At 37.5% G+C, this 13,958-nt stretch overlaps 1 protein-coding gene across 2 annotated transcripts in view; it reads left to right on the top strand.

The window, feature by feature from the left end:
• gabbr2 (gamma-aminobutyric acid (GABA) B receptor, 2) overlaps nt 1-13,958 on the top strand; it is a 255,725-nt gene that overhangs the window by 206,945 nt on the left and 34,822 nt on the right. Inside the window, exons 12-13 of one of the 2 annotated variants that reach the window (XM_056257645.1) lie at nt 1,191-1,298; nt 11,693-11,815. In XM_056257645.1, the coding sequence (XP_056113620.1) occupies nt 1,191-1,298; nt 11,693-11,815 (231 nt within the window). Of the gene's footprint in view, nt 1-1,190; nt 1,299-11,692; nt 11,820-13,958 lie in introns of both variants that reach the window. The other variant, XM_056257646.1, reaches the window with a different exon arrangement.

Raw genomic sequence — 13,958 nt, 5'->3', positions numbered from 1 at the left:
ATGTGTCTCGTCACGCCTCCACTGTCTGTTTGCATGTGACCATAATCCACCTTTTAATTATGAGGCTTTGGCTACTGCAGTAACTCCAGTCACAGGGGAAATAGCTCACAAATGTGTTGAGCAGGACACATGCTACCTGCCTGAGACGGGCTCTGTTCTCTACGGCCTGTTGAAGGATGGGGTGAATTTGGGCAATTAATAATCTTTTTTCTTGGACTCAAAGACAAATGTTTAGGACTCAACAATAAGGACTTTTTCCGCTAATATATTTTGAACATTAGCAACATATTTTTATGTGTCAGAGAGAAATTCATTATTATATTTACAATCAATTAGAAATTAATTATTTCTATTTTTAATTAATGTTTTCGGTCACACTTTAGATTGGGGGCCAATTTTCACTCACTATTAACTACGACTTTTGCCTCAATAAATTCCTAATTACTGCATATTAATTGTTAGTACGGTAGTTGTTAAGTTTAGGTATTGGGTAGGATTAAGGAATGTAGAATATGGCCATGCAGAAAAGGGCATTAATATGTGCTCAATAAGTACTAATAAACAGCCAAAATTCTAGTAATATGCATACTATTAAGCAACTAGTTAATAGTGAGAATTGGACCCTAAACTAAAGGGTTACCAAGTTTTCTTTACCAATAAATACAGTGATCCCACTTCTACTATCAGAAAGCAAATCGGGTGGCAGGGTGAATTCTGTGGAAGACTTGTTCTTTTCTTTTTGTCCTCTCTTCAACTTCTGACCCTCTTCCACAGATCTAGTGTTCTTTATTCTGAGCTCCTCTGGGAAAGTAATTCTCAGTATCTATAAGGCAGGACTGTCATTACATCTTGTTTTGTTTAGATTTGATGTGGTTTTATGTGATGTATCGAGTGTTGCGCTGGATTCTACAGAATTAAATTAACTCAACATGTGATTATGAATTTATAGTTGTCAGATATGTTAATAGTTGCAGCTGTAAAAATGGTCACATTTTTTTATAAACCTAAATTAGATTGTTGTAACTTGTTGTAACTATATTTTTATGGTTTTGCAGTTTCTGCTGCTTTGTATTCTATAGACTGGTGTTACAGTCTAATCTTGGTTTTTGGGGTAGCATTCCAGTGCCTACATTATAATAACTATTGGTTTGTAACAAGCCATGTCTTACTTTCACATTTAACGTTTTTAGGTCCGTACATGGATCCTCATTGTGGGTTACACAACAGCGTTTGGCGCCATGTTTGCGAAGACCTGGAGAGTGCACGCCATCTTCAAGAATGTAAAGATGAAGAAGAAGGTGAGAAATAGACTTTTAAAGCATTTCAGTTACAACATAGCACTCTATTTATATCTTAAAGTAAACCTCACAAAGCAACATTACAGGTCCAGGTCACACTGGCACATGACACCAGCGAAAAAACAAATATACCGTTTCAAATTATCATGATCAATGAAAATTATTTAATTTCATTAATAATATACTGGAAACAGATACACTAGCGTTCAAAAGTTTGGGGTCAGTAAATGTTTTTGTTTTTGAAAATGTCCTCGTGCTCACCAAGGAATACAAAACTGAAATATTGTGAAATATTATTACAATTTTAAATAACTGTTTTCTAAATAATATATTTTAAAATGTAATGTATTCCTGTGATGGCAAAGCTGCATTTTCAGCATCATTACTCCAGGCTTCAGTGTCACATGATCCTTCAGAAATCATTCTAATATGCTGATTTTGCTGCTCAAGAAACATTTCGTATTATTATACAATTGTGCTGCTTAATATATAGTGTATATATTTTTTAGACCATGATACATTTTTACAGGATTCTTTGATGAATACAAAGTTCAAAAGAACAGCATTTATTTGAAATAGAAACTTTTGTAACATTATAAATGTCTTTACTGTTACTTTTTATCAATGTAATTGCAGATCAAAACTATTCATTTCTTTTTTTTAAATCTTACTGACCCCAAACTTTTGGTCATATGGCAGGATTAATTGGGTTCCAGTGTGGCAGAACACACTGGAACTGGTATAATTTGTCATCTGGCTTACAATGATCACATTTCACTGCAGTTTTATGGTAAGACTTTTATATTTTATTATTTTTGAAGAATTATGATACAAAAAAAAAAAAAAAAAACTTGATGAAATTATACTGCAGTTTATACGTGGATGTTGTAATGGAGATGTAGATAATGAGAGGGAGAAACAATGAAAGAGAGAGATATTTGTAGAAGAAGAGACAGGTTCCATGCTTAAAGCATCATGGGAAAGCAATGTTGCCACTGGGCTGTCAGCTGTCTCATTTTTCAACTGCCAAAAAGCTAAAATATAGGATTGCTCTCTTCAATGAAGGTCAGTTTGCTGTCTCCATGCTCAGATTCCTGACATATCAAGAACCATCTGGTACTGCCAGTAGGGGTGTAACAATACATCGATATGGATCGATACATCGATCAAAAGTCTAACGATACGATGCATCGATGCAACACATAAAATATCGATTATACGGTACCTTTATTTTGACACTCTCCATATCCTCACCTAACTTTTCTCCGCTGAAATAGACGCCTGACAAGATTGACTGAACCCTTTGTCACAAAAGCCGGTATTTTCCACTGTCAAGCAAGTACTCCTCGCTGCAGACTGTAGCGCGGTGACGTCACGTATATACAATACGTCACGTACGTACGTCACGTATGTGTTACCACGCATGCGCCATATCGCGGCGACAGCGCATGCGCGTTACGCGGTTACGTCACGTGTTTTGACGTCCCGCGTCAATTTGACATAATATTTAACAAAAATGTTAATGTATTTAAAAACTCTAAAGTAATAATGAAAGCAGCAAAAAGAAGTAAAACACACATCCATAGTTTTAACTATGCCTGATTTAAGGTAAACTTATGAGAAATTTTAGAATGTATTATTGTGTAATATCTGTGTAGTATTTTATTTAAAGTTTATTTTTACATTCTATTGAATTGAATGCCTTTATTGTCATTGTACTTTACAATACAACGAAATTGGGATCACTCTCCACTGGTGTATACAATAAATACATTTAAATAATCCTTACAGTACATAAAATAATAGATATAAATAAATCAAAAATAAAAACAGTATAAAATCAGTATAAAGTTGAATTAAAACAGTGCATTTGGAAATAAGCTATTTTTGAATCTGGTGGTGCTGGATTGTATAGACCTATAACGCCTACCAGAAGGCAACAGTTGAAACAAAAGGTGACCTGGATGAGTATTGTCCTTGATGATGTTTTTGGCTCTTGAGAGAGTGCGACAAAGTGCAATGTCTGACAAAGATGGTAAAGGGCATCCTATAATGTTTTCTGCAGTCTTGATGATTCTCTGCAGAGCCTTTTTGTCGGCAGCAGAACACGCAGCAAACCACACAGAGATGCAATATGAAAGAATGCTCTCAATGGTGGATTTATAAAAGGACACCAGCAGCCTTAGATTCATTCTGTCTTTTATTGCACTTCACTTTGTAAATTACAAAATTACTGTAAACACTGATGGCACCTTATATATTTCTTATTTTAATCATTCCCCTTTAATAGTTAATAATTGTTTATTTTTGTGCATTATATAGGCTATCATAAAACATCTATTCCAATATTGAAGTTAAACAGCACATTGTCAATCTCTGTATCCGATATTATGCATGCCAACTCAAAAAAAAACTCATAACAGTCATAACTTTTATTTCAAAACAAAGATAATTGTGTAAAAGAAATATGTACAAATACAGATAATCACATACATCTGTACACACACAGACAGACACACACAAGCACAGAGACAGACACGCACACAGAGACAGACACACACACACACACACACACAAACACAGACAGAGACACACAGAGACAGACAGACACACACACACACACACACACAGAGAGAGAAAGAGAGATACAGACAGACAGACACACACACACACACACACACACACACACACACACACACACACACACACACACACACACACACACACACACACACACACACTCAGCTTGAAATTCCCCTCCATCATTGAAAAAACAATCAACTGAGCATAACCCTCAACCTCCTTATCAGAATAAAATCAACGCAGGACTCCCCTTCTGCCATCACCCACACACCCAGCCCCAGGTGGGCAGTCCTCGTATATTGCAGTGCAAGCACAGAGTTAACGAGAAGGGCACCCGGAACTCTTGCTTGTATTGCTGGAAAATGCACTCCAGTTCACAACACCTAATTTAGATAAAATACAGAACAAACAATATAGATCATTTTGAAGAAAGGCATTAATATAGTACAGAGTCATACAAGGAATTATATATATATATTTTTTTTTTTTTTTTTTAAACAAAGTTATTGGCTTTGTCTGTAAAGTACCTAAGAGACTTTTATTTATTTATGAACAACATAAACTAGTTTAAAAAAAAAAGTTATGCTGTTTAAATGATAAAAACAACTAAGGAGAATCACAATGAATCTTATTTGAGCAAAATACAATGTTCAACTCCATTACTTTAATTAATTTCACCACAAATGTATTTAACATAACTTACGTACTGTAAGTGTACTACTCACTACATTCACGAATGTAACTTTTACAGTACGATCTGATACTGAGGAACAACATTTCTTTTGCAATGGATGGAACAATCAACTACATTACTTACATAAGTCTTTCTGCTCTATTTGAAGACATCTTTCAAACCTTAATTTGTTTAAAGGCGAATTAAGACTTATACATATCATTTTAAGACTCGCTGAATCTCGCTGAAGTCATTTTGATAATATGAGATCATAAAACATAACATTTTTTGTCAAATCTAAAACATTTCTGATGCGTTAACACAAAAGAACAATTGTTAAAACAGCATAAATAATCCTTATTGACTTACTGCCATCGAATCCATCGCCGGAAGTGATTGTAATGAACTGCGCGTGCGCAAATGCGTATAATTTGCGCGTGCGCACATGCGTCTACTTTGCGCATGCGTGGTAACACATACGTGACGTACATACGTGACGTGTATACGTGATGTCACCGCGCTACAGTCTGCAGCGAGGGGTATCTCCTGTCAAGGCATCGCGAGTTCATGTTTTACAGCAGAAACGACAAGGACCCTTGTTTGTGAAACAGTGCGCAGTATTCAGGTCAGGTGACAAGCCTGCTAGTCACTTTGAAAAGACGCGCTAGCTGAGAGGAGTTTCGTCAAAGCTGATTAAAAGTTATCGAGGATGGATTTCAACGAGCTTGATGAACCCGTGATATCTTCTTCATGGCGTAAAAGGAAAATAAGAGCTGAAACTTTTTCACGGAATCTTGCTAAAACAGCAGGTTAGTGGTGAGGGAAAAGCTCTCTGTATCGCGTGTACGTTATTCACAACAACAAAGTTTGACAGGCGTCTAGATGTCAGCTGAGGAGATTAACATTACAAAGATTAAGTGTTTTATTAAGTATCGTAGCAATTACTAGGCTTTGTTTAACTCTGAAACATGAAATGTGGAGTTATCTGCTTTTGCCACACACAAAAAAATATATAGCTATAGCCTATATATAAAAAAATACTTTCAATGCACTTTAATTTAATAATTTACCTGTTTTTTTTTGTTATTATTACTTAATCAAAACAACCTCTTCTGTTAGTTCATTTGCAAAAACAGATAACTCTGTTTTTACTTGTAACTTGTAACAAACAACTTGTAAATGTCCCAATTGGGAGAGGGTGTGCAATTTTCAAAGAGTTTAATTAAACTTTCATATATTTTTGGATGCATTTGTGAGTTAATAAACGTAACTGGTTGTGTAAACTTGGCACATAATATCTAAATATCGATAAATCGATTGATAACCCTGAATCGAATCGAATCGTAATCGTATCGCGGAATTTTTTTAGGTATCGGCAATAATCGTATCGCTGGCTGAGAGAATCGATATCGTATCGTATCGTGATGAACTGTCCGATTTACACCCCTAACTGCCAGTGCTAACCAATGAATGTCTGATCTCTTCTAAAGAACAATGTCTTCCTGCTCCGCTAGACAAGGTTTTCACAAGCCTTCGTTTGAATTTCCTCCGCAAGAAAAAGCATCACACTATGGGGAATAGTGCAGTGGGTTTCTTTTGAACTGTAGCTATACGCACAAGCGCATCCATGCAGGTCTTTAACACGACAGATTTGTGCATGCACACTGACCTCCTTTCATACGCTCTTTCTCTCCCTGCTCTTGTTTTTCAATGCAGCGTAAGAATGTGGCGACTGAGGCAGCTGATACTGTATGACAGTGATGTAAAGGATGGCTAGCCACAGCTCCAGCACCCTGCTGGCCATCTTTATTTATAGAGCTCACAGCCTGCTTCCACTGCTGCAGTCAGAATCAGTGGCATGATTTCAAGCAGAATTTATACAGAAAGAGAGAGCAAGACAGAGAGTGATAAACAATGCTGCAGGTAAACTAGGTAACCGAGAGAACTCATAACTTCAAAGGAATCTTCCTATATTAGTATTATTTATAGGGATGTCCCGAGCCGATCTCAGGGATTGGTATCAGGGCCGATTAAGCATGTTTTTTTTTAACTGATTGGTATTGGCTATCCAAGTGGGTTTGGCAGCCGCCATTAAAATTAAACGAAGAAGCGGAAATGTGCATGTGTGACACGCGAGAACCAATGAGGTCTGTTCATATGTCACACGTCACACATGTACGTTCGAGCTTCCGTGTTTAGCATCTTTGATCCACACTTTTGTAACAAAGTCATTTATTTATTTATTTAACCCTTTCGCTCGTAAGTTAAAAAAATTCTATTTAAATTCTTAAATAAAAATCAGCGTGAGTTTTTTAAGGCGATCGTTATTTTAGAATGTGTCACCTTATTATTTCCATGGAGACGCGTCATGCTTGTCATGTGACACACCGCAGCCACAACAGATGTATTGCTTTTAATTCGTTTTTCCTTTTTTATTAAAAATATTCACAAACTTGTTAACTATATCATGAACTATCTGATATTCTGATATAAAAGATTAAAAACCTCTTATAATGATCATGTTAGTTGATCTATGACAAGCGATGGGCGCCGCCATGTTAGTTTGCACTGCAATTTAGAGAATCGGATCAAATAAATTCATCCACTTCTCCCGAAATACACGAAAGTAAGTGACCGGTGAACAGGGAGAAGAATAGAGTAAACTATATAGTTACCTATACAATGTGTATCTGATATGAATAAAACACTTTGTCAAGTTACAATACAAAGGATTATTATTGCCGCTTCCATAGACATCAGTGTGTACTTTACAAACTACAAATGTATTGGTTTGCTAGTACTTATGTGTATTTAAATGTCTGAAACCTAAAATAAACCATATGTGGTTGAAAACCCGGAATAGTTGTCATATGACAAGCGCTGAGAGCATCCGTCTGTGACTCAGCTCCAGCTAAAACACGAAAGCACATTTGAATTTATCAGTTGATCACATGATGCACTGAACGTTCAAATCACACCGATGTGATCGTATGCATCAAAGGGTTAATATAAATGAAAGAGAGGGTATCTTATTATTAGATTAAAATATAATTACTAAATAATATATCATATTTTTACTATAAATATAATTTCTGTAGTAATTGTTATATTGGAATTACTCTGCCCTTAGATAGATGCCCCTTTTTTACATTTGAGCTCCTGCCCTTGAGGAACTCTCTGCACATCCCTGTATACATTGGATTGATTTTAATAACTTTAATGTCCTCGAATTGCACCGAACACTTACAAGTATCGGATTGAGACTCAGTAAACTCAATATTCAGTGACTGATCAGATCGGAAGCACAGAAAAAACTTGATCGGAACATTCCTAATTATTTATATACTGTTGTAGCCTAGAAATCTAGACGCACCCTAGCGGCAGCAAATGTAATTTGCAACCAGGGCCGTCTAGCAATTCCCCGTTGGCTTGCGAGCAGGAAAAGCCAAACTCTAGTCAGGCCAATCGCATCGTGTATAGAGTCGGTGGGTGGGCTTAACATGACGGCAGAGTTGCGACGGCTCCGTGTGAATTCCCTGCTACTTGAAAACCCTAACTGCGGAGGCTTCGTTCTTTTCATCCTCCACCCATCTCCAGTACACTGGAAAGTCACGTTCAAGTCTGGATAAAAGGTTGAGACACCGCTGACAAATTCTGTTCGACTTTGCTGGTGTTTTAACTACCGCCACTCCAACATGCAGTAGTCTCTCGGCAATACTTTGGGGTTTTTTTCTGTTTTTCGAAGATGCTTGATGAATGTACAAGCACATTCTCATGTTCGTTTCGCAAAAACGGCAACACCATAAGCGGAACACTCCCCCATGGACTCATTTCCGTCGCTCTGACTACGTCACCTTCTTCGTTGCTCTGGTGGGTTGTAGCGATATCCTATTGCGTGCAGAGGGAATTTGAAAGACAACCGTTCATCCCGCCCCTCGAATTGAGCCCTGCCAATGGTGTGTTCCCAGAACCAACATCTTGATGTGGGTCTGGCTTGTCAGGCTAATACTGTTGTAGTGTTTATTAACTCTTTTCCCGCCAGTATTTAAAAAACGTTGACCGTTTACGACCAATTACGTTTTTGATCATTTTCACAAAAAGAACAGACCCTCTGCTTTAAAAAAAAAAAAAAAAAACGTTTTATTCTAGCTTCATGAAGTCGAACACAGTGCAATACAGTATGTCAAAATCTATTTCTATTTATTTTTTATTTTTATTTTAACTAAGGAACAACAAAAATCCTGTTATCCCTGATAACTGATAACGGACCTCCAATCAAAGGTTTAGAAGGAGTATGTGATGTAATTCCAGCTTGATACATTGCATGTCAGTTTTTTTCCCCCTGGTGTCTTCTCTTCAGTTGCACTTTCACACTCAATTAGCAGTTCTTAACTAGACCCACTGCATATAAATAATTTCAGAGACAGGTAATGCCCAGGCTCAGGGCTTTAATTCCCTCTGGCACTTCAGTGTGCAGGAAGCTGGCAGTGAGCGGACTCCCGCTCCACACAGTGATGGACTGCTGGGCTTCGGCACTCTGAAGCGATGGCTGCTGTCAGGACTGTGTTTTGTGAGTGTGCATGTGGGTGTGCCATCTCTTTATCAAGCTGAGAAGCAGTCTCACAGTATGTGACTCCGCGGACAGCCCATCGCAAATCAGCCGCCGTTCGATGCGGGTCCGGTGGTCCGAGGGGTCTATTACAGTCTCTCCCTCAGGGTGCAGCGAGGGTTAAGTCAATCACCTCTGTGGACCGTGAAGAAACAAAGGGAGATGAAGCAGATACACACACAAACGTGCTTTAACAGCGCACAGTGATGTTTGCTTTAGTTGTTTCTTTTTTTTTTTGTATACATGTTTTTAGTTGATTGTAGGTGTATTTATCTTCTCTAAGACTAAAAATATGTAGTCAAACTAATTTTAAAGTCATTATTTACTCACCCTCATGTCATTCCAAAGTTGGATGATTTTTATTCTGTGCAACACAAAAAAAGATTCTCAGTGTTTTTATATCCATACAGTGAAACTGAAAGGAATCCAGTCTTGTTTTGGACCCCACTGACGTCCATTACATAGACAAATATGGTTCTGAAATCCTTCCTCGTTTCATTTTTCATGCAATTATATTGGAACTGTAAACAACAACAACAAAAACTTTATCATGAAACTATTAAAAAATCCAGAGAGCTGTTGTTGAGTCAGTGAGATGAACTGAACGAATCATTCAGATCAATTTATTAAGTGAAAAGATTCAGTTCTAAAGAATTGTTCTTTCATGATTCAGACATTGTTGCTTCTCTCAAGGTAGGCTTGGACGGAAAAAGCTTAGTATCATTGCTATATTGTTATAGTTTTTGTTCATATTTTGAATTATATTCTATTTACATATTTTTTTGTTAGTTGTAGTAATTTTGTTTTGTGTTTTGTCATTTTTATTTGTTTTTTATATGACTACAGTATATAGTCTGCATTTTTATTTATTAGTTTTAGTGTATTTAGTTTTAGTTATTTAAGTGTGTTAAAGTAAAGTAAATGGAAATGAGAAATGTTTGTCAACTTGCTGAAATTAAATACGTTTTTTTAATATTTTATTTTATTTTAGTTAACATTTATTTCAACTAATTCATTTTTTATTTATTGTTTTTGGTTTAGTTTCAGTTAACGATAATAACCCTGCTTCAGGAGACTTGATATATAACGCATGAGTTATATGGAACACTTTACGATACATTTATGGTGCTTTTACATCATTTTATGAAGCATGAAAGACTTGATGGTGAGTTCACCTACATTTTTAGGTGAACTACCCCTTTACGCCTTCAATTTCTTTGGTCTATAAGTCTGATTCTTCCTCGTTTTTTGTTTATTTTATCTGAATATACAGTTCGAATTATTTTTGGGGGTGCAGAACAAGTTAAAATATTCATTATTTTATGGCATAAACCTACATACACATCCACATACTGCATAATGCATCATTCAGACTGCATCATGGAACATACAGCGTCACAAATAGATGGCATCAGAGATGTGTGCATCTGTAAATTCAATCAGACACAAGCACATGATGGCCTGCATAACTTAGACTGAGCACAAACACAATCTGACACTAATGCACCACATGCTCTTGTAGACCTGCAGCAATAATCTTGTACAAACGGTGAGCAATTTGAACTGTGAATACAAAAGCTTAAACTATTGGGTCTTAAAACCAAGTGTTTTTGGTTTACAAGCTCATGATTAGCGCCATTAAAGGTGAAGTGTGTCTTTCTTCCGATGTTAAAGCACTACTTCCCTGTTAAATGTGCACAGATGTCTATAATTAGCCCATATGCGTCAGTGTTTGTTTAAAGGGATACTTTAGCAAATTTCTAATGGCAGATGGGGGTGAAAAGTCGTTTTTGGGGAAACCTGTTTGAAAACAGTTAGTGCAAACAACTTAAACTTAATTTTTAAGTTCAGGTGCTATTTGTAGCCGTAAAAATGTGGGGCGGGGGATTTAGGACTGCTATTCGTATTTGATCCATCATCACCTTCCGTTTGCTGAGATAAAAGGAGATTTTGTGCAATAAAGTGAAGTTCTATGGTCATATGGCCAAGCATTGCTTTCAGTGATTGTGCTAATGCATCTTGAAGCATCATGATCCTGTGTTATTTCACATGTCTGGCCATTTAATGAAACCATCAACCTCTGTTTGATTGAAGATAAAGAGCATCCATTCTGATAGAATTCAGTATGGCGCTCAATGGTCATAGAGTTGCTCACAACCTCCTTGTTTCCCACGACGCAAGGTTCTGCCTATTGGTAAGCCATCAAAAGACATCAGATCAAAACGAGTTAGCATTTTTATTCTGAATCATGGAAGAATTTGTTCGTTCCCGCCGTCTGAAGACACGCAGGCCTCCTCGCGATGACCTTTCTTTTGATTTGGGTTCTGTTCAGGTCAACCACTGTTAAATAGAAGAAAAGATAAAAAGATCAGACAGGAGCAGCGCTTTCATCCACAAAGGTTCAGAATGCGAGAGAAGATCATGCGTTTGAATTGAGCGAACAGCCCATTGATGGATCCTGCCCATCTCTGCCTCTTTCTCATCCCTTAATCACCTCATCCATTGCTTTTCTTTTTTTTTCTCTTGCAGATTATCAAGGACCAGAAGCTCTTTATCATCGTGGGTGGGATGTTGCTGATTGATTTGTGCATCCTCATATGCTGGCAGATCGTGGATCCCCTGAAGAGAACTGTGGAAGAGTACAGCTTGGAGGCGAGTCCAATTGGTTATTATTAATGTTGTATGTAACGATTCAGCAGAATCCCTCGACCGGGTAGTAATGGTTAATCAATCCCAACTAAATCATAGTCACAGGGAGCTGGGATCACCGGGGAGTACGTAGCGGCCAAGGTTTTATTACCATCTGCGTTATTTTTGGTTCAGGAAGTGAGACGGCCTGCCCCCCCATCCACGGCGGTTGGGGACATAGGCCAGCTGGAATGTGGGACATTGGCACAATTGCTTGGAAAAAAAGGCATTTTTACGAGCCCGTCCCATGCTGACACATAAGGGGAAGTGTGTGATGTAGCAGGGCTTCAAAATGGGCTGGACATTTTAAACGTCTGCTTGCTTTAGTCATGTGCATTTAGTCATGTGCGTTCATGGACTTGAGTCAGACGCTGTCGCAAATGATTGGACGTGTTTAGCTGAAAGCAAAGCAAAAATAGACAATGTCAGACCTGATTGTGTAGTGGAAAGCTATTAAAGTTACCTTGATTTGTGTGTGGTTGTTTTCTTTACTTAAAGGGATAGTTCACCAAAAAATGAAACTTCTCTCATAATTTACTCACACTCATGTCATTCCAAACCCATATGACTCTGTTTAATCTTTGAAACACAAATGAAGAGATTTTGAACGAAACTGTCACACTTATTAAGTTTTGTTTGTTCTTAGTTTTTGTTTTCATAGACTTTTGGTTTGTTATTTTCAGTCACATGTGTTTCTTTGTCTTAGTTTGCCCCCAGTCATCAGTTGTCATGGACACTTATCAGATCATCACACCTTTTCGTTATCATCTCAGCATCACTGTGAATTTAGTTGCTCTGTTTCAGTTGTCGGTCTATGTTTGCGTTTTGTGTGTGTTTACCCCTGTTTCACACACACACACTGTTAAAACTTCTGTCTGTTCCTGTTTTTATTGTATTATTAAAATCACTTCGTATTGGATCCTGTGTACCTTCGTCTTCCTCCATCTTCATCTTGTGACAGAAACTTTCTGTCCCTCTTTTGAAAGTCCAGGTGACCAAAACTGTGAAGGTCCAAAAAGGTCATAAAGGCATCGTAAAATGAATCCACATGAATTGAGCGGTTTAAGTCTTTTAAAGTGATACGGCCACTTTATATGATTAACAGATTTAATTTAGGCTTTTATTTACATCTAAACCATGATCGACACACATACACAGAGCTTATTACATACGGTAAACACAGAAGCTCAAGCATGTGATGTACAACAACCAATGAGGTTTGTTCTAACGTGTGGCGCTCACATCAGCTTTCGTGTTTAGTTTACCATATGTGATGCGCTCTATGTGTGTTCATATGTGAATAAAAGCCTAAATTAAATCTGTTCATCATATAAAGAGATCACATCGACTTGGGTTCAACCACTCGATTCATATGGATTCATTTTACATTGCTTTTAAGTTTTTGGTTACCTGGACTTTCATTTGAGGGATAAAAACCTCTCAGGTTTCATAAAAAAAAAAAAATCTTAAATTGTGTTTCAAAGATTAACCAAAGTCTTAAGGGTTTGGAATGACATAAGGATGAGTAAGTAATGACAGAATTACATTTTTTGGGTGAACTATCCCTTTAAATGTATGTTTTTAAGGATGTGCAGCTTTCCTTTCCATCTGTCTGTCAATTCCTGTGGTGCATGATCCCTGTACTTAGTGTGTTAAAGAGTAAAAGGCCTGGTGACTAACGGGCGATGTGGCTGAGTGGACTTTGCCGTCACACCGATGGAATCATGGCCGCTGTCTCCCTAGAGAACTCTCGGCAGGGAGATTAGCGCAGATTGATTGGTGCTAGGAAAAGGCCCATTAACTTTCCCATCACTCTAGGGTGTTTAGACAAGCTTTTCCTTCCTCCTTTCCCCCGTCCTCTACTGTATATGTAGTTATTTCAGGCCATAAGCGTTTCTCAAAGGTCAAAGAATCGGGAATGGACAATGTCTTTGGGCTTCAAGCAAGCCATTCCATAGGCGTTCACATCAACTGCAATTTTAGAAAGAAAGAGTTTAAAAGTCATTAATTTTCCATGAAAGTTGGCCATCTGATGCCAATGTTCGATAGTGACCGCTGGGGATGCAACAAAGTTGAGCAGACAGTGAAGCTTGAATTATTTGTTGAG

This window comes from Rhinichthys klamathensis, unplaced genomic scaffold, assembly GCF_029890125.1.
Source record: "Rhinichthys klamathensis goyatoka isolate OS25496 unplaced genomic scaffold, OSU_Roscu_1.1 h1tg000140l_1, whole genome shotgun sequence".
Taxonomy (NCBI): Eukaryota; Metazoa; Chordata; class Actinopteri; order Cypriniformes; family Leuciscidae; genus Rhinichthys; species Rhinichthys klamathensis.
The sequence above is the reverse complement of the archived record's forward strand: the minus strand, read 5'-3'. Positions and strand labels throughout refer to the sequence as shown.